Source organism: Syngnathus floridae, chromosome 20, assembly GCF_059516105.1.
Source record: "Syngnathus floridae isolate MCC-2025c chromosome 20, RoL_Sflo_1.0, whole genome shotgun sequence".
Taxonomy (NCBI): Eukaryota; Metazoa; Chordata; class Actinopteri; order Syngnathiformes; family Syngnathidae; genus Syngnathus; species Syngnathus floridae.
The window spans coordinates 5,017,839-5,037,362 of record NC_142432.1 but is presented as its reverse complement, the minus strand read 5'-3'; the positions used below and the strand labels follow the sequence as shown (position 1 = coordinate 5,037,362).

Here is a 19,524-nt window from a genome sequence, read left to right as displayed (position 1 = left end):
TACCACACCCCACCACCAACAGCCTTTTTTGTTTTTGGCTCCCTGGAGTCCCTTACAGCCGCTGTGCCCGACATGTCACCGATATAAAATGAAGTTGCACTTGGTAATGGCTGGGCAACATGGCTGTCTCCATTTGCTCCTTTAGCTCTTTAAAACAACCATTCAGTACATTACATCTAATTTGTGACACAATAACAAAGAGGATGAGAACAGATCATTGACCGATAAGCTTGTCAATTAAATAGCATCAACAAATCAAGTCATACAAACACAAGCTCAGTAGACATGGGAGCACCAGCGAATAGTGTCGCAAGTTGCCATGGGTCAATGTTGTTGTGGTACCTTCTGCTCTTAATAGCAACTATTATGTAACACGGCGTCCGATTGGCTTGTCGTACAACTTCCAAATTTAAACTGGTCACTCGATTGGCCGCCATCGAGTGAGGGGCGGGGTAAAAGGCGGGGCTTCATCAAGCCAGTTGTCCAGCTCTGCACAGATGGTCGCGCAGCCAACGGGGAACTTGCTGGAATACTCGTCTCGCTCCGTGTTTTAATTGTTATCATTGTCGTCTTTTATCGTTTTTAATGATCGGTTAGGGCTGGAGATGAATGAACAGCGGAGGTTCCGTTCTGGACGGGTCGCCGTCAGGAATGCGTGCCCGCCGAGGGGCGTCTCTCGCTGCTCGAGCCTCCGCTTTTTCTCCAGCCGAGCAGGGAGCGAGCCGCTCCAGCGGGCCGCGGCCGCCGCAGGGGCTCCGCTGGCGGGCTGAGCGCCTGGCAGACGACGCTCTGCTCTCCGGAGCCACCGCCGACTGAACATGGACCGAAAGCTCTGCGTCCGCAGACCGTCACCTGGCCCTCGTTCTCTGGATTCATAAAAGGTATGCTCGCTAGCCTTGTTTTGGAAAGCTTGCTTTTAGTCGCCATGTGGATCAAGCACAGCATCGTGACGTGCCGTCCTCCCATTTGTGTTAGTTTCGTGGAGAAATGTCATCCATCCGTCCGTCCACTTTGAAATAACCACGCAAATATCGGCATCACTACAAAGCGACACTGTGCAAGGTTAATCGTGACGTAAATGTCACTCCTCTTGCTCGTGCTGCCTTTGGATGCTCACGGGCATGCATTTGCAAATTGTCCACAGGTAACATCCTGCCAGATGACTTAATGCCAACGATATCTACCCATCTTCACGGATCATGTCTGCACACTTTATGCCAACATAATCTGCCCATCTTCACGCATCATGTCTGCACACTTTATGGAAACGAAATCTGTCCATCTTCACGCATCATGTCTGCACACTTTAAGCCAATGAAATATGCCCTTATTCACATATCATGCCTGCATACTAAACACTTCGCGTGGTTGAAAATAAAATCACTGTAGGGCAGAATTTGTTTTTTCACGGTGCCCCGAGTCCCATTGATGAATACTTGACTTCTTATAAGTGTCCAAGTGAGGTCATCACAACCTAAAAAAAATACGGCCCGCTTTACAGACATAATCACAATGTCGTCATGTTTTGGAATTCCATGTTGAAGTCCTCACATGTTCACTGTTCCTGTTCAGAGTCACACCTCTACCGGACATGAGGAAGGAGGAGGGCGTGGATTCCGATTTTTCTTTTTGGCCTTTCTCACTCATCCGAGCTCCATGCGGCCCCCCACGGACTTGTCCCACCTGAGTGTTTTGACGTGAAAATGATGTCGGCGCGCGGGAGCGAGGAGCGTCGACTCCGAGATGCGCCGTGCAAGGTAGGTCAATCGAGTGGTGAGAGAGAACGAGAGTGAAAGAGCTTCTGGCAATAAGTTGTTGATTTCTCGCAGCTTAAGTGTCATCCACGTGAGCCCAATCACACTGAGCTCGCATTTATTCCCTCCTGCCCCTCCACACACACAATCGCAGTATTCTCATTCCTGGGGAATGCAAAGGCACAGAGCTCACCAGCGTGTGATGCGGCTCGTGTGTCCGGGTTGAGCGGGTTCGTCCCTTCCCTCGCCTCGCCTTCCCTTTCCTCCATGACAACTGTTTAAGAGCAAAAAAGAGCAGCACAAAGAGACGTTTATGCTCCTGCCGCTAATCTTCCTTCAGTCGGAAGCCTTTGTGCTTCTGCGCGCCGACCCGAGCGCTTACATCGTTGCAATCATGGTGGCTCTGCAGCTCGGACCCACCTCGTGTCGTCACAGGTCAGTGGCGCTGCCATGTTTTGGATTATCGTCAGCAAATGGAATCAAGCGGCCGTGGATGCGTGCGTGCCTGCGTCGTAATCCTCTTACTCGGCTGGGCAATAAGGCCTTAAAATAAAATCTCAGTTTTTTTTCCCCCCGTCAAGAAAAAATGCAAATGAAGTTCTTGAAGTCAAATGTTTGAGCTAGACTTGTGAGAACATCCACCTCGCCGTCTGGGGGTCGGGATTTGAATCCAAAGTGCGGCATTGTCGTGTCGGGGCTCAATATTTCTTGACTCGCTAAGTATTTGTTAGCATATGGAGTCAAAATGCAAAAAACGTTCCGCATTTTAACAATGTAAATAAATAGATGGCAGCAAGTGCAATGCCGTGACATCATCACGTTGTTTACGTTGAAGCTGTCAAGGTTCACTGAGCGCCCCCTGTCCCCCCACCCTTCCTTAATGACACATCCCGGGCGGGATAAAGGGCCCCTCCCATCGTGCCTCATTAATGGAGAAGGGGCGTCGTCTTGAAAGCCCCCTCCCCTCCACGCTTTTGCATCACACACAAGGCCCGCCACCCGAGCTGTGAAAACGTTGCGGACCCCGTAACGCAGAGGAAAAGTATTTGGATGGAAGAAAGCAGATTTGGATGAAGGTCACACGTTGTGGTGAAGCCCGAAAATAGGCCTGATGGAGTTGAGAGAACGTGGCAACCAAAGGGCGTCGCAGCGAGACTCCTCAACCACCTTCCATGCTCATGAGGACGGACGGTGGCGCGTCGCTCTAATTTGAGCTCAGCCGGCCCGATAACCTCGTTCCCTTGCCCTTCTTTTCCCGCCTTTCCTTTTGATGGTTCTATATTTAGCACGCATCAAGATGGAAGCTGGCTTCCTTCTGCGCGCACGGTCACGTGACTTCCACATGCCGGCTGATCCTGCCTCCCGACCCTTTGCGTGTTTTAAGTGTGACATTTAGCCAAGCACGTGTGGGACTTTGTTGTTGGCGGAGCCTTATGTAAGCGGCTGAAAAAAAAAAAAAAAAAAAAAAAACGCCACGTCTGTACAAGCTTTGCAGCGACTGGCAGCAATCCACATGATTGCCTGACGCTGTCATCGCTGGAAGTCAGCGGCGCTTTTTGCCTGATTTTTCTCAGTGATTTGCGAGGCTTTGGCCATTTTGTCCTTCTCTGCAAAAAATTAAAAACAAAAAAATAAAAGCCTCCATCTCCAGGCAAGAAATTGAATCTTCAGGTTCGTTTTCGCTCTTCCTGCCGTGACGTCACATGTACATGAGCGTCATTGATGTCTGTTGAAATGAATGAAGATCTTGAAGAGCCCCTGGTAACTGCTCATTGGTGGCAAGCATTTCCTGAAGATGCCCAATCGCAACCATCTGGGTGTTGTTGCGCTGTCTCAAAGGGAGCGACCGGGAACGTAAACAGTATTTACTGGCCCACGCAGTCTCGTCCAACCACTTGCGTCACTCAGGTCTTCTTCCTCTGTTCCATGAAGAAATCCAGGGAGCCGCAGCCAAATTGTCTGTTTTTGCTTCATTGCTACTATTTTTTCTGCAATCTGCTGGGATAGGCTCCAGCACGCCCGTGACCCCCTTGTGGACAAGCGGTATAGAAGATGGATGGATGCTACTATTTTTTTTTCCACCCACCTCTTTGATTGTTTTTTTTTTTTTTTCCACGCTGTCAGCACCTTCAGATCCACAATCACTTTGTACTTTGCCATCAACCACGGCTTCTCTGGCGTTTTAGGAGGTTCCATGCCAGGGGTGTACTGCACAACCTCAATCAATCACTTTGCTGGATTCCGGGAGGGAGGAGGGAGTGAGGGAGGAGCCTATAAGTCCAGCCCAGGTGAAGTCCTGCATTGCGGCCGCGAGCTGCTGCTTCTGCTGCTGCTGCTGCAGAGATCAGCACAACCGAGTAGCACAGATGCAGCCTGGCTCTCGCTGGTGTCACGGAGGTCGCATGACGATGTGTCAGCCGTGTTTCCGGAGACAAATTGACAGCACGTTCCCTCCCGGGGGAGGGGCTTTGGAATATGCCTCGGAATCATTAACGTGCGCTAATTGACGCGCCTCTCGCCGGAGATGCCGCCCTCGGCCGCCGGCTCTAGAGATGCCGCGCTCACCCGCCGGCCGCCTGTCGGCGTGGCTCGGCCGGGCGGCGCCGCAGCCCGGGTTGCGACTCCAAGCTGAAGACCGGCGTCAGGGCTGATCAGCTTCTTCTGAAGAAGGCAAGATGTCGCATATGAATGTTCTGGACTGCATGCTCAGCAACAAGTGGAGTCTGGTCTGCGATCTCTACTGTGCCTGGAACGGTCAGGTAAGGTAGGACGGTGGCGTCCGCACGTGACGCTGACTCTGCCTCCCAGGGCTTTCCGGAAATGGCATCCCCCGTATCTGCGGTTGTATTAATAGCCGGTATTCATTGAGCGGCAAGTGGAAACTGTGGCGTGCCTGGCATGCTGACCTCCCAGTGTCCCCTTGCGTGCCTGCCTGCCGCTGTCTCCGGGGGCCATTAACAAAATCTGCCTTGTTATTTGCTGCAATATCTTTGAATTGATTCCAATGGGAATGCTCTTTTGCCGCAGTTTGACTTCCGTTTGAACTGATAATGTGGCCCAAATGCGTGTGCACAGCTGTGCTTGAGTCAGTGGAGCGGGTCAGGTCATCCGCTCACTGACCCATTAGGGATCCCGGCTCCGACCATCTTTTGTAGAAATGACTTTGGTGTCTTGTGAAGAGCACAAAAGTCCCAAAGAGGTCAATTTCCAAATATTGCATGTGATGAGGAGTGAGTGTAGTCGTCACATCCAGGGTTTTGTTTGTCCCTCACAAGTAATCTCCTCTGTGCTGTTTTGGTCCTTTGGATTGGACACTCAGACAGGCGAGCCATTGTAGTCTTTTCTTGGGCCCACAAATGAGCCGCTAAGAAAGACCCGTCGGCCGTGCCGCTCCCGGCCAGCCCTGATTCAATTTGGGCAAGATTCTTTGCGTGGAACTGATGGGGCTCTTGTTTTTCGCCCGGGTCAACTGCTGTCTGAGGTGCTGAAGACGGCCTTGTTTACAAACGAACACCTCTTTCGGTTTTTGTCTTGGATGAGTTGCACCACCTCATCATCCAAAGGCCGCGCCCAAGTGAATTTGTCAACGCAAGATTCCAATCCTGGAACGCATTTTGTCATTGGAAAGCCTTTAGGGGGCAGATGCATCAACTTGGCCGTCCAGTGTGCCTTTCCTGCGTGCTCTCCTTCCGTCTCATTTCTCCTTTGTGGAGCAGCATTCCAGAGTGTTGGCCCGCACGATCGCTCCGAGCATTAGCATATGAAAGCGGTTCAGTGGCTGTGAAAAGAGAAAAGGAAAGCAAGGGGAGAAGCGTCATCAAACTGGCAACACGCTCGCCAGAAGAATGTTGGCCGGCCTCTTGGGAGCACATGTGGGCATGTTGACGCCTTTTGTCACCGTGGTAACGCCACAGACGGATGCTTCTTCTGTCATTGAGCAGCAAGAAGAAATCTGGCGGCGGCGAGCGTCCCTTTGGTGCAATGCAGACGTTGCTGGCTCAAAGTGTTGCCACCTTAAAGCGCGACGAGCTCCTCCTCTGCCCAACCCCCGACTGTCAGAAGAGGCTTCTTTGGACGTCCTTGACACCAATTGCTATCTTGGATAGCATCTTGTGGGGAAAGCCCAAGAAAGGCAAATATGTGAGCTTTGGCGCCCGTGCACGGTGATTCTTGTTGATTCTCGTTTGCTGCACAAATGACATCCATCTGTTTCTCCTCGGCTTTACTTTTAAAAAAGAAAAGCTCGGCCATGCCAAAGACAAACGCAGAGTGGCTCACCATTGTTGATTGGGGGAAGGGGGGCAAAGGAGATCCTTGTGTCAAGAAGGGGGGGAAGAGATGCAGCCGAGAAGGAAAAGATGAGGCGTTGTAATTGTTTCCAGCCGGTTGCGGGTGTGGCCGCTGTACGCTTCAAGTCTCTGACCCAACAGCCAATTTTTTTTATTTTTTTTATTGCATTGGCTCATGAAAATATGCCCAATAATGGCCATTTCATTTATTTTCCAAAAGGGCTCTGGGTGGGTGGCTGCTTAAAATGTCAGGATGGACAGACCAGTGTTTTTGTCAAATCTCGCCACGAGCGCAAGGAAGGAAACGGGAAAAATATTCCATCTTATCGTTTGGGTTTTGGCTTCGGCCCTCCGATTGGCTGGAACGGCTTTGCTTCGAGCGCTATCCCGCACACCTGAGCGCTCGCAAATCAGATCTCTGATTGTGAGGTGATTGCTGCAGCTAAACACGTGCACGAATTGGGAGGCCACGTTATTCCCGACATTCCAGCGTGCGTATCTCACGGCGAGCCCCAACTGCTTTCAATCAGTCGGCTCTCCAGATGGGCCTGGGCTTTGGGCGGGACTGCGACAGAGGGGAGCAGGCTGACTCAGTGCTTGTCGACATACTTGCGCCATTCTTCTCCATGCTCAGCCCACCCGATTGCGTCACCTTCCTTCTCGGACCACTCGCCAGCACGCGTGTGCTGTATTTATTTGCGAACCACTCCAATGTTTTTTTACTGGCTGACATTTTCCACGGGGGCTCGTGTTTTGGAAAGACCGCTGTGTCCGCACTACAGGACGTGCTTTTTACAGCCCGACGAAAGAAAACAGCAATTGAGGCCAATGTTGCCATTTCGTGAAAGCTCAGCCATTGCACCCGTGCCGCTCACGTAAAGAAGCTAGCAGGTTAGCTTCCCGAAGAGACTAGCCGTATACTTTTAATCGCCGCGTTGTAATCCCGTCTTCAATCGGGATTGCCCTCTCTCCTGCAGGTGCCCGAGTGAAAACAAATGGCGTCCGTCCACATGCTCAAGTAGTTATGTGCGTGCGTGGTCAAGGCGCGTTTGCAGCCACTGGGTCATTAAAGGCGGCCATAGCAGATTAGAATGGGATTGGGCGCAGCGACAAGCGTCGACATCCGCCAAACGCTCTTGCTCGCCCCCTCCCTCCTCCCTTTCAGTCAACGGCATGACGAGACCATCTGTCGCTCAATCTGGATGCTCCCACGTCGACCTCGGCAGACCTTCTCTTCTGCTTCAAGGCCCATGTGACATCGCAGCCACCGTCAACTTGAACCCTGCCGGGTCTCCAGGAGCTCACACGTCTTGCCGCCGGCCCTCGGTTGCATAACGGCCTTCCGCTGCGAGAGCACGGGGCTGAAAAGAAAAAGCAGAGATTGTTCTTCTCTCAATGAATGCTATGATCCGAGCAAGATGTCCCAAGTCTGATGACCGGGCGGAAGATGTTGAGCACGGCCGGGGCGCTGCGACTCACTTTCCACGAGGTGACGTTACCGCTCAGCTGAAAGACGACATTGTTTTCCCGCGCCTGCCCCGCCCCGAATCAACCTCGCGTCTCTCTGTCCGTCTTGTCTGCTGCGAGGTGAAAAGGTGAAAGCGCCCAAGCCACATGTTCTCTCGAGGGGTGGCGGATTATCTGTTATTTTTTTCACCATCAAAATATTTTCATCCCCAGAGGTGTTTGTCGGTTTAGCGTTGCTTTCCAGTTTCTATTCCAAGACTCTCAACCCCCCCCTCCCCTCTTGTAGATGCCTCGCAACCACTTCTTCAACACCATCATTATGTTGTAGCACGAAGGGCGTGTCCCACAGCAAAGAACTTTTCCCAACTAACCGCAGATCAGTTGGCGGCAGCGAATCTGATCCTCGTCCCGTGGACGTACGACTCTCCCTAAAATGGGAGCCGCGCGCCTTCTATCGGGAATGCCCGACGTGGCGCTCGTGAATATTTCAAGTGCCGTCATGTGTATTTTTAGAAATGGCAATCATCTCTCGTGTCCTGCCTGAATTTCAAATGGCCGCCGTGACACAGTGGCGATTTCCGGAATGGGCTCGCAGCGGCGCTATTTTGGCTCTTGTAAAGTTGTTGAATCGGGGGTTTGTCTGGTCCAGATGTGGGCGGCATCTCATGGAAGGTAAATCCCGGCCCTGTTTGTCGCTTTTTTTTTTCAACTGTGGATCTCGCGAATGCGTGCGAGGTTACTTTTTTAACCCTCTGCGTTGTTTTTGGCTGGACGGCCAACCCAAAGCTCGCCGCAGCCACACTGAGGGGAAATCCCCCGGATTTCTTTCCCCGCCCGGATATGGGATGCGGCTCATCTGCTCTCGGGGCCGTGGACAGGAGGCAGCTTTTTGGGCACATGAGAGGGTCTCATTCATCAAATGGACCGGCTCACTTTGCCCAAAACAGGTGTTACTTTGTTCAACCAAAAACTACCCAACAGCGGCATCACACGAGCGTCAGCGGCCCGCCCGACGGTTCCTCTTGTTTGTCGCCGTCACATTTTCTGACTTTGCGAAGAGAGCCAGGCGGGAGTTTCCTACCACAAGACTGGAGCTCATCACGTGTTTGGCATCTGAACTTGGCTTCAGATTGTCCTAAAATTGTCAAATGCGCTTGTAAAAATAGAAACAGCATGTGGTGTTGTGAATGCAGCAGCTCCAAAATGGGGCCCTTCAAATTCCTCATGTCTTTTCCATAAGCAATGTCCTTCGCTGTATTGGGCTCGATACGCTGAGCAGATTGTGCCAGGGGAACATTCCACCACTGGGCTTCCCGTTGTTGCCGCTGATGTTCTGGCTCCGATCCAAATAGGGCGCCGCTGTTGACGACCGTGTGATCAGTCACTGTTGGCATCTTTCCCTCGTGTTCGCAGGTTTGGAAAGGAACAGTGTGGCGAGAGGAATGACGTCAGCCCCTCAAACCCAAATACCGTTGGCTCATGATGTTGTTTTCGACACAATTTTGCGTGCGTGTGGCCTGCTCACGGCATGCCAGACATTCCTCGCTCGTCAAGCTCAAGAGTCCAATTTGAGTCTCAAGAGCTGTGCCCGAATGACACACAACGTGTTTTTGCCGACGCTTGGTACCGAGTTGCCACAAAATGCTGCCAAACTTACGTCTGCTAGCTCAGGTCAGAAGAAGACTGGTCAATAAGTTTGCGGTGGGAAAATGTCTGGGTTTTTTTTCTTCCAGAAGGATGGGCCCGACCGGAGTGAGACCTCGGCTGCGGGCTCTCTTGGGACGGAGGTGGAGCCGTTCTCCTGGCCCGGGCCCAAGACGCTGTGTCTGCGCCGCACCTCGCAAGGCTTCGGCTTCACTCTCCGCCACTTCATCGTCTACCCGCCCGAGTCGGCCGTGCACAACTCCTTCAAGGTAACGACTTTTGATTGACAACCGCCTCCAGGTTTGAGGTAATCGAGTCGTTTGCATGTGACGGTGGGGCTTAATTGATTTTATTGTCGACGCTTGCGTTGCCGCACGCTGAGTCTGAAGTTGTGGTCTTTTGTGTGAGGGAGTTGTTAGCGCTGAGTCAGCCGAAAATTAGCCAATGAAAGAAATGCCTGCGTTGCTCTGCCTTAACTTTTACTATGATGTTGGTCTGTGCCATTTTTTTTGGGAGAGGGGAGTTTGCATGACATCATCAAATACACACTTTTTTGTCTAGGATGAAGACAACGGCAGCCGAGGTGAGTGTGAAAACAACTGAGGGTTTTGCAGCGGAGTTCAAACGGAGGTCACGCTCGCCGTCTGCTTGGCAGGGAGGCGGCGAAGTCGCCTGGAGCCCATGGACACCATTTTCGTCAAGCAAGTGAAGGACGGCGGCCCCGCGCACGGAGCCGGACTCTGCACAGGTGCACGAACGCGTGTGTAGATTGTGGTGACGCGGTGGCTGATGCATTTTCCCTGCAGGCGATCGCATCGTGAAGGTGAATGGCCAGAGCATCATCGGCAAGACGTACTCGCAGGTCATCGCCCTGATCCAGAACAGGTGAGCCCGACCAAGGCGGCCGCCGCGCACGTTCCTCTTCTCACGCCGTTTGCTTGGATGCAGCGATGCCTCGCTGGAGCTCTGTGTGATGCCAAAGGACGAGGACATTCTGCAGCTGGTAAAAATTCTTTTCCCTTCCAATTCCAGTGGGATACGAAAAGAGATGTTTGTCACGACCGGTTATTGGGGGGGGGAGGGGCTTGGCGGCATGCTCGGTCTCCGTCGTCTTTTTTCCTTCAGCACAAAGTGGTGTCTTTGTTCTTGGCTGTCAACTTTGTTTCACACCTCTGTCCTTTTTCCGCCTGCAGTTTTCCAGGGACATCACCGCTCTGGTAAGATGGCAACTTTGCTACTTACCGGCTTTTCCTACCGCCTTGCTTGAGTCATTGCGGCGCTGTGTAAGGGTGGGGCACATTTCATGCCTCTTTAAAGAGGGAAAGCAGCCAGCGGCCGACCTCACGCCGCTCGCTGTCTGCCCCTGAGAGCCATCCACTCGAGTCCCTTTGAGGTGGAGAGGTTTGAACCAGATAGGCCTCGAGGTCATTGTGTTGCAGGCATGTTGACAAAGATGGCGCTCGCTCAAAAGAGGCAACCAGCATGCGCTCACTCCCGTTGTTGTCATTGTCGCGAGCTGCTTTGTGGGATGGCATGTCCGAGTTCAATAGCCGCCTTTAGCCGAGGTCGTCGTGTGTCAGCCAAACGTCTGTCTGGCCAATTCTTCATATGTGAAGCTTCTGCGAATCGGGTCTTCCGCACGCTTTGATAAAAGCATCATCGACAGTGGCGGCTGTGGAGGACACATTTTGTCCCATATGTTGTCTTGCAGGCGTATTCTCAGGACGCGTACCTGAAAGGAAACGCGGCGTACAGCGGCAATGCCCACAACATCCCCCAACCGCCCCCCATATGCTACCCTCGGGTGGAGATCAAGGTGACGGAGGCGAGTGACGGAGGTGACGCCTCGCACCGAAAGGAGAAGAGCTACCGAGTGGAAATGCCGCCGCAGACGACGACGGTCTGCGTTTGTCATGACAAGCCGCCCGTGTGCCTGACTCGGGCGGGCCCCGACCTCAGGCCTGAGGAGAACCCATGCCGTGCTTCCACCGAAGCGTCTTCTCCGCCTCTGGTGTCTTCTCCGCCTCTGGCGTCTTCTCCACCTCTGGCGTCTTCTCCACCTCTGGCGACTTCGCCGCTGCAGCGTCCCGCGGAGGCCCCCGTGCGCCGCCCGAGCCATCCCGACAGCCCGAGCTCCCTCACGGCTGCTTCGCCGGGCAAGCTATCAGGCGACGCCGACCGTCGCACCCCCTCGGCCGCGTCCTCGCCCTCCCCTCACCAGAACATTGACTGGAGGACTTACACCACCTACAAGGACTACATTGACGCCAAGAGGCTCCACACGTACGGCTGCCGCACCATCCAGGAGCGTTTGGACAGTTTACGCGCCGCCGCCGACCCGGGCTCCGGCTCCGTCTACACTCAGCAGCGCTCATCATCTGCGTGTCGTCCAAGAGGCTCGAGCGCCTCTCAGGTCCGGTGGAGGAGCGCATCGACGGAGCGAGGGCCCGACGGCGGGACCCACGCCACGCCGTTGCGAAGCGCTTCTCAGGAAAGGCTCGGCCGGTCAGAGCCGAGCAGGAATTGGCCTCGGAGCGCTTCCCAAGACGCGCTGCCATTTTGCGGCGAAGCTCGCGTGCTCGACCGGCTGGGCCAGAAGGCCGCCGGGCAAAGGGGCTCCTTCGCCACGGAGCGGACGGCTTTGGAGGACCGTCTTCTGCTTTGCCAAGGGGAGGAAGCCAGAGCCAGCAGGCAGGGGGCGGCCCAAAGAGCTCTCGCCGGGCGCGACGCAAACGGATTATCAAATTCCTCTTTGGCGGATCGAATGTCTGTCAAACCTCCGTTAAGGACAGACGGCAACCTTTTGAGGTTAAAACCTGTTCAAAATGCCATGGTGGAACCCTTAGCCGCCACCAAAACCACAGACTCGCTCAAAGACCAAAGAGCTGGTATCAGCGGAAACCATGCGGGCTACCCATCACCCCTGCAGCGGGAGCTCCGGACTCGGGCCGACAGTTTGAAGATGGAGAGTGGGTGGGAAGCCACTTTGGTGGCGAGGTCTTCATCTTGCTCGGGTCCCTCGTGTCAAGCGGCCACGCAGCGGCTGACGCAAAGCGGCACCGTCCTGTCTGCCGACATAAACGGAGACGCGGGTCAAAAGCCAAAGGCTTCGGTACGGACTAACGGCACGCAAGGAGGCGACGCAACGGCGGTCATCCTGAGAAAGGAGAAAAACTGTGGAGCTTCTCGGCCGCACCCTCCGTCCCGCCTCTTTGCTGTTTGTGATGAGCGAGGCGCCAAGCCGCCGCCGTTACTAAAGGCCGCCTCTGTCGACGCGGTGGCGTGTTGGACCGATGGCCGCTGCAGGAGGCCTGGGGTCGGCCGACTCAAGGGTGGCTCCCAAAACCTGGACGACTCCCTGGACTCCATCCCCTTTATAGGTAAGAGTCTCCGTCGTGTAGCGCACAGGACTCGCTTTGCTTCACCATTTGCCACCTCTCATCACCTGATTCACGAGTAGATTAAAGAGTCGCCTGAGATTACCGAACGCACTTGAACTCAACCTGGCATCCTTAAATGTGTCCACTGGTCATCCATCAACAACCAGTCGGGACAGATCCTTGATTAAGTCTTGAAGGACCAGTTTGTGTGTCTCCTCAGATGAGCCGTCCAGCCCCAGCTTGGATCTGGACACAATCAACATTCCGGCCTCAGCTGTCATCTCGGCGACGCCCATCAAGGCCACGTCACCCCCCATGCGTCGCCACATGTCACACGACCACGGTATTGGCACCACTCGCAAAACGCTGACTTGAGCCCAATGGCAACGTTCACATTTCTCTTTCTCAGATTCCCTCCGGCTCACCGTCATCGAGTCGGACTCCGGCGGTAAAACGGAGCGCTCGTTGTCGTACGACGAAGGCTTGGATAACTACCGGGAAGATGGCACAGGGTGAGTGTGACGAGGAAGAGAAACAAAAAAGCTTCCTGCTCACTGTTGTCCAATTTTTGCTGATGTAGGAGATCCTTGATAACCGGGCTCAAAGGCCTCAAGAAGGTGAGGCCGCCTCGTCCGCCGTCGCCAATGAGCAAAGATGGACATTTTGTTTTTCCACCGCAGGCGATGGACAGGTCGTCGCAAGATTCCGGATCCAGGAGGGATTCGTCATCGGATGTCTTCTGCGATGCCACCCGGGAGGGTCTGCTGCATTTCAAGCAGCTGAATAACGACAAGGGCAAGGTACCTTGATGCCATGTTGTGCTGAGAAATATGAGCAAGTGAAGAGCTCCATCTCCGCCGACACTTTCCGACTCTTTTGGCAGCGTGTGAGCGGTGGTGGTGGCGCACGTTCATGGAAGCAGATGTACGCCGTGCTGCGGGGTCACCATCTCTGCCTGTACAAGGACAAGAAGGACAGACGGGCGCACGGCGAATGGCGCACGGGCGACGAGCTGCCGCCCATCAGCGTGCGGGCCTGCCTCGTCGACATCTCCTACAGCGACACCAAGCGCAAGAACGTGCTGCGCCTCACCACATCCGACTGCGAGTACCTCTTCCAGGCCGAGGACCGTGAGGACATGCTGGCCTGGATCCAAGTCATCCAGGAGAGCGGCGACCTGGACGAGGAGGTGAGAACCACACGGCGACGGGCATTTCCCTCCGCTTGCCACCGAGTTAAATTTTTTTTCTCCTTTTAGAACGCAGCCTTCACCAGCCATGACCTCATCAGCCAGAAGATCCGGGAGTACAACACCTTGATGAGGTAAGAAACCGGGGGTGGGGAGGGGGAGTTTGGGGTGCGAGCTCTCCTGAGATCTTTGTCTGGTCCTCAGCCCAACGGGCAGCAAGCCGGAGCCGTCGCCCCGGTCGTCTCGGCAGTCGCTGAGCATCCGCCACACTCTGCTGGGGGGCAAAGGAGGAGACAGCAAAACTCCCTCTCCGCATTCGCCCAAGCCCGAGCAGGAGAAGATCGTGATGCACAAAGGTCAGCCGAGCAGGAGGTCGCGCCGAGCCGTCTTCTCTTGGAGTGTGTTCATACTGCCCCTCCCTCGCAGATGACACCAGCCCCCCCAGAGACAAAGCCACATGGCGGAAGGGTATCCCGGGCCTGATGAGGAAACCTTTTGAGAGGAAACCATCTCCCGGCGTGACGTTCGGAGTGAGACTGGAAGACTGTCCGCCTGCACGCAACAACAAGGTCTCTTGTGCATTGTTGCAAGATCTTCCTTTCACAGCAAACCTAAACATCTGAAAAATGTCCACCTTAGTTTGTGCCGCTGATCGTGGAGGTGTGCTGCGAGCTGGTGGAGGAGCGAGGCCTGGAGTACACGGGCATCTACAGAGTGCCCGGCAACAACGCAGCCATCTCCAGCATGCAGGAGGAGCTCAACAACAAGGGCATGAGCGACGTCCATCTCCAGGACCATGTGCGTGTTTGCGTTGCTCCATCACGCTGTAAGTTGGCCTGGTTTCAGCTCGGCACATCAATGTGGGCTTTTCGCAGAAATGGCGTGATCTCAACGTGATCAGCAGCTTGCTCAAGTCGTTCTTCCGGAAGCTGCCCGAACCTCTCTTCACCAACGGTATTGCTCTTTTGTCTCCTCGCAAGTTTTTTGGAAGTAACTTATCGGCCATGTGACCCCGCAGACAGCTACGCTGACTTTATTGAGGCTAACAGAATAGAAGAACCCGTGGAGAGGCTCAAAGTGATCAAGAGGCTGGTAGGTGGTTTGCTCACCTTCACGCTGGGCAACCGCCTTGCCGTCATTTTGAACGACTTGGGTCTCCTTTCAGCTTCACCAGCTGCCCGACCATCACTACGAAACCCTCAAGTTCCTCTCGGCTCACCTGAAAACGGTGGCGGACAACTCGGAGAAGAACAAGGCGCGCCTTTTTGCCTCTTCCTTTTCTTCTCGTGCACAGCCGCTCGCTAATACCGTTATTATCCTTGTAGATGGAACCCAGGAACCTGGCCATCGTGTTCGGTCCCACCCTGGTGCGGACCACCGAGGACAACATGACCAACATGGTGACGCACATGCCTGACCAGTACAAAATAGTCGAGACCCTCATTCAGAATGTGAGTGGGAAAAAAATGACGTTTTTGTTCCATTTTGCGCAATCCCAATTTTTGCTTTCACCGTTTTCCAGTACGACTGGTTCTTCACCGAAGGAGGCCACGCAGACCCCGTGGTGGTGAGCATCTCTCATTTTGATCCGTTCAGTGCGGCGGTGGTCGGATTCCAGACTCCGAATTTTTTTGTGGTTCTTTCAGCAGCACGCCACAACTTTTGTTTCTAAACTTTGCAAGCTGTTGACTTGTGTTTCCCTGCAGAGGGTTTTGCAGGGGGAGAGCGCGGTGGAGTCGCAGCCGGTCCCCAACATCGACCACCTGCTCACCAACATCGGTCGCACGGGCACGTCGCAGGGCGAAGTATCGGGTAAGCGCGCCGCCTGGGCGCCAACCGCTTAGCTTTTCTCTCCGATGGCTCCGCCGGCGGCGTAGAGCGGCGCTTCCCAACCGTTGTGGTTTCCATTTGTTGTAAAATGGACACCTCCGGTTACCTAATCACATTTGCAATAGCATGAAATTGGCTTGTTTGCTGCCTTCTTGCCTCGGTGAAGGTTGGGAAATGTCGTGGCCGCATACCAGCATTTGGCTTTCGGTTTACTCGCGTCTGACGGAGGCGAGAAGCGATAAATTGCGGCTTGATTTCTTTCGTTCTGCTGCTGCCGCCGCTGCTGCCGCCGCCGCCGCCACTGCTGTGTCTAACGTTGTTTGCAGTGTTCCCAGTCCAAAGGCCTCCTCTCAATCCCTCTGTCTCTACTAGTGAGGCTCTGTCGGGTGTCCTAAAGACTTTGCCGCCATTCACACATACTGATCTTGACACAGGCCAAGTGGGCGGAGTCTATCACGCCGCGATGTCACTGATGGACTCTATAATGTCCGTGATGGACAACTGGAACTGTAGGAAGAAGGAGGATTGTTGCCCCCGCTGTAGCTGCCTAGTCTGCCGGAACCCGCGGTTCTTTTAAGAAAAATGGGTAACAAAAAAAAATGAGAGGACCCCCCCAAAAAAAACCAAAGCACGCAGCTACACGGTACAGTACGGCGCCCCCTGTGGTGGCTTTTCTGTCAGCATCTGGCCACTACGACTGTCTGAAAAAGGCTCTCCGCTGTCTCTCCTCACTGTTTCATAGCTGGCCCGCGCGGGAGATGCCACGGTACGGTCTCGCCTGTCCTACCATCATCTCTACTGCAGGGGGCGCAGAGGGGCAGAGTACATCATAAATCAAATACATAAGCCACGTTAGGGGGAGGCACCCGACACGTTGCGTCTCGTGCAGCGTCCTCTCGTCATAGGTCGAGCCCCTCTGGTCGAGCCCCTCTGTGACCCCGCCCGCACATCACTTCACTCTTGTCATGGCAGCCACTCGTGTACATTGTTTTGTGTGAGCATTACCCAAAGCAGGGCATAGAAGGGAGAATCAAGAAGTGTGAATGATTCCGCTCTGAAAACACTCACTCCCGGCTGCTTGTGTCCATTTTGCACGGCGCACACGTCTGTCTCACGCTTCACACCTTTACGTGCTCAAATTTGACTCAGCAGAGGGCGCTGTTTCCTCTCTCTGTCCCGCTTTTCGGCAGTGTCCAGCATGGCGCGTGCGTGCTCGCGCTTGTGTCTCACGCTACCGTGCGCGCTCATCCCGCCATCAACATGCTTCTCCTTTTCCACCACAATACAACCTGCCCTCCTAATGTACGTTTGTTGTTCTCCTGTCTTCCACAGATTCTCCCACCAGTGACTCGGCCAAGTCCAAGGTGAGTGTAGGGTGACAGCAAGCACAAACAAGTGAAGAAAATTTCTGCCTTGATGGAAATACAAAGGTCACAGAGATGCTCCTTGCTTCCAGAACCCTTTCCTATCGCGTGTTGTTATGTGCGCAGGGTTCCTGGGGCTCGGGGAAGGAGCAGTGTGGCCGAGAGCTCCTGGTCTCCTCCATCTTTGCCGCAGCCAGTCGCAAAAGAAAAAAGTCCAAGGAGAAAGTGCAGCCCAGCAGCTCTGATGATGACCCGGATGGCGTTTTCCCCATGAAGGAAATTCCGGGGCAGAAGGGGGACCCGGAGGAGAACGCCCTCAGCAGCGCCAAGGCCAAAGCGGGCGCTAGGAAGGAGCAACAGAACGGTAGAAGCGCCGAGCCCACGCCCAAAGCCAAGAGGGATCCCTCCCCGGACGTCAGTGGTCGAGGTGTCCCTCAGGGAAAAGCCTCCTCCGACCCTCCGTCATCGTACCTCGGCACCCTCGACTCCGGCGCGTCGTCCGAGCCAAAAGCGCCGACCGCTGGAGCCTCTGTTGAGGTCGACGTGAGCTCCATCACCTCGGACTACTCCACCACGTCGTCCGTCACCTTCCTGACCGGCGCCGAGTCCCTGGCGCTGAGCCCCGAGCTGCAGGGCGGCGAGGAGGCGGACGACGAACGCAGCGAGCTGGTCAGCGAAGGCCGGCCCATGGAGACGGACAGCGAGAGCGACTTCCCACTCTTTGTGTTGAGCGCCGCCAACCAGTCCACACCCTGCCCCGAGAAGAACGGCGAGGGTGGCAGAACCAAGATGGAAGGGCGGCGGCTCTTCCCCACTCAGAAGATGATGGAGTGCGACACGCTGTCTCGTCGACGGTCGCTGCGGAGCAAGACGGACAGCAAGACGGACAGTGAGTCGTCGGCAGGCGGCGAGGCCCGGGCAGAGGCCTCCTCGCGCCTGGCGCGGGTCCTGGAGGTGATGAAGAAGGGGCGGTCCACCGGCAGCCTCAGCTCATCGTCCCGTAGCGAGTCGGAGCGCTCGGAGCCCGACGCGTGGCACCTCAAGATCACCGAGCGCCTCAAGTTGCGGCTGCGCTCTTCCTCAGACGACGTGTGCCACCCCAAGAGCCGTGCTCCCGACGTCAGACGAAAGAACATCCGCCGGCGCCACACCATGGGCGGACAAAGGGACTTCGAGCTTGTCCACGACTGGCGAGAGCAAGGCGGCGCCGACCGGACGGCTGACCTGTCGCTGCCGGACCACCTGAAACCCAGACGGGCCTCGCAGGACTTCAGCATCCGTGACTGGCTCGGCGGGGATCGTGGCCGAAAGGGCCAAAATGGGCCACCGCCGAACACTGAGGTGGTGCCCGATGGTGCCCCCGAAAACGTGGTGGCCACCAACGGCAAAAGCGGTGACGACGCACATCCTCACAAACTGTCGGAGACGCAGGTGGTGTGCTCGCGCTTCTACCAGTACCTTTGACCCGTGCCCCCCCTCAATACCTGGATAAATGTGCAAAGGTGCACTCTCAGCTGCACAGTAGTTTTCTTGTGTAAATAACGTGTACAGCTGCCATGATTGTGATGGCAAACTTCACTAATCGCTAGCCAGACTGGAACTTTCTGCTGCATGTGCGCACCCACCCCAATTTATTCTGTTTTTTTTTTACCCCCCCCGAAAACGAATGTACAACTCTCATACTTGGACAATGTACCGAGTTCCTCCACTATTCACAGGAAATATATTTTTAATTGCCTATACTTGCCACAAGGTGTCCAAATGAGTTTTTCTCAGCTCTCACAGAAAACCAGCCACCAGATGGCGCCAGAGTAAGGCTTGCTTTGGCCATTTTTTGCCAAGAAATAAAATACGTAGGAAAAAAAAAGATTTTTAAACCACGACTATGCGGGGATCCTTTGTCCATGTGCTTGAAAACACATTATGTGGACGTAAGTACTGGGACCTCTCAATCAAGTGGCTAAACTGGAGCCTTAATTCCAAATCAGAAGCAAAAAATTATCCTAACTTTGGTCACATGGTACAAGCGGGGCGCGTGTTGTGGGAATGTCTCTGTTTTTACCTCACATACGCAACAGCCAGAGATAAGTTAGCCAAATATATCCAAATTATAACAAATAAAATGAAATGTAACAATGATGACAGAGTACGAGGATGCAATATTTTTGCGTATGGTCCTTTTTTTTCTATTTCCAATCTCTGTCCAGTTATTGTCCCAAACAGACATCAGGTCAATGTATGTTGTTGTCCTCCCAAAAGTGCCTCTTTTTTCCCCGTTTTGTAACTTTCTATAAAAAGTTGTTTATAAGAAGGAATTTGAGACAGGTTAAGCTCTTTTTATTTCTTCGTTCGGAATGTTTCTCCAGAAACATGAAGCAGTCGCATGTGTCTCGTCAGCACAAACGCTAGTGCAATGTCCCCCTCGAAGAACACTGGAAATAAATCATGACTATGATGAGTCTTTTTGTCTCTTTTTACTACTCAGCTTGTGAATGTACTCCGAAACAAATTACCGACTGATACATTCACTCTGAATAGAAAAATAGTGTGTATATAATCTATATAATAAATATAAACTCGTTTATTTCTCAAAACGGAATTTTACTG

At 54.0% G+C, this 19,524-nt stretch overlaps 1 protein-coding gene across 4 annotated transcripts; it reads left to right on the top strand.

Annotated features, from left to right (window-relative positions):
• Window positions 1-462: 462 nt before the first annotated feature.
• Window positions 463-19,375, top strand: LOC148380898 (rho GTPase-activating protein 21-like). Of its 4 annotated transcripts, none has more exons than XM_088363661.1 (26): window positions 463-881; window positions 1,573-1,757; window positions 9,247-9,423; window positions 9,716-9,737; window positions 9,810-9,902; window positions 9,961-10,039; window positions 10,103-10,157; window positions 10,348-10,371; window positions 10,866-12,534; window positions 12,755-12,877; window positions 12,944-13,046; window positions 13,115-13,151; window positions 13,215-13,334; window positions 13,418-13,723; window positions 13,793-13,857; window positions 13,928-14,079; window positions 14,150-14,292; window positions 14,363-14,521; window positions 14,599-14,677; window positions 14,742-14,815; window positions 14,889-14,978; window positions 15,049-15,174; window positions 15,246-15,290; window positions 15,430-15,535; window positions 16,886-16,917; window positions 17,044-19,375. In XM_088363661.1, the coding sequence occupies exons 2-26, from the start codon at window positions 1,704-1,706 to the stop codon at window positions 18,379-18,381; spliced, it is 5,271 nt and encodes a 1,756-aa protein (XP_088219787.1). In that variant the 5' UTR covers window positions 463-881; window positions 1,573-1,703; the 3' UTR covers window positions 18,382-19,375. The 4 variants fall into 4 exon arrangements, with proteins under 4 accessions (XP_088219787.1, XP_088219786.1, XP_088219784.1 ...); XM_088363660.1 differs by having other exon boundaries at window positions 9,244-9,423; XM_088363658.1 differs by lacking the exons at window positions 463-881; window positions 1,573-1,757 and adding an exon at window positions 4,093-4,513 and having other exon boundaries at window positions 9,244-9,423.
• The last annotated feature ends 149 nt before the right edge of the window (window positions 19,376-19,524 follow it).

Coding starts and splice junctions, on each gene's coding strand:
- LOC148380898 (XM_088363658.1), top strand. CDS start 4,430: ATGTCGCATATGAATGTTCTGGACTGCATGCTCAGCAACAAGTGGAGT. Junction 9,424..9,715: donor CCGTGCACAACTCCTTCAAG/GTAACGACTTTT, acceptor TTTTTTGTCTAG/GATGAAGACAACGGCAGCCG. Junction 14,522..14,598: donor ACGTCCATCTCCAGGACCAT/GTGCGTGTTTGC, acceptor GGCTTTTCGCAG/AAATGGCGTGATCTCAACGT.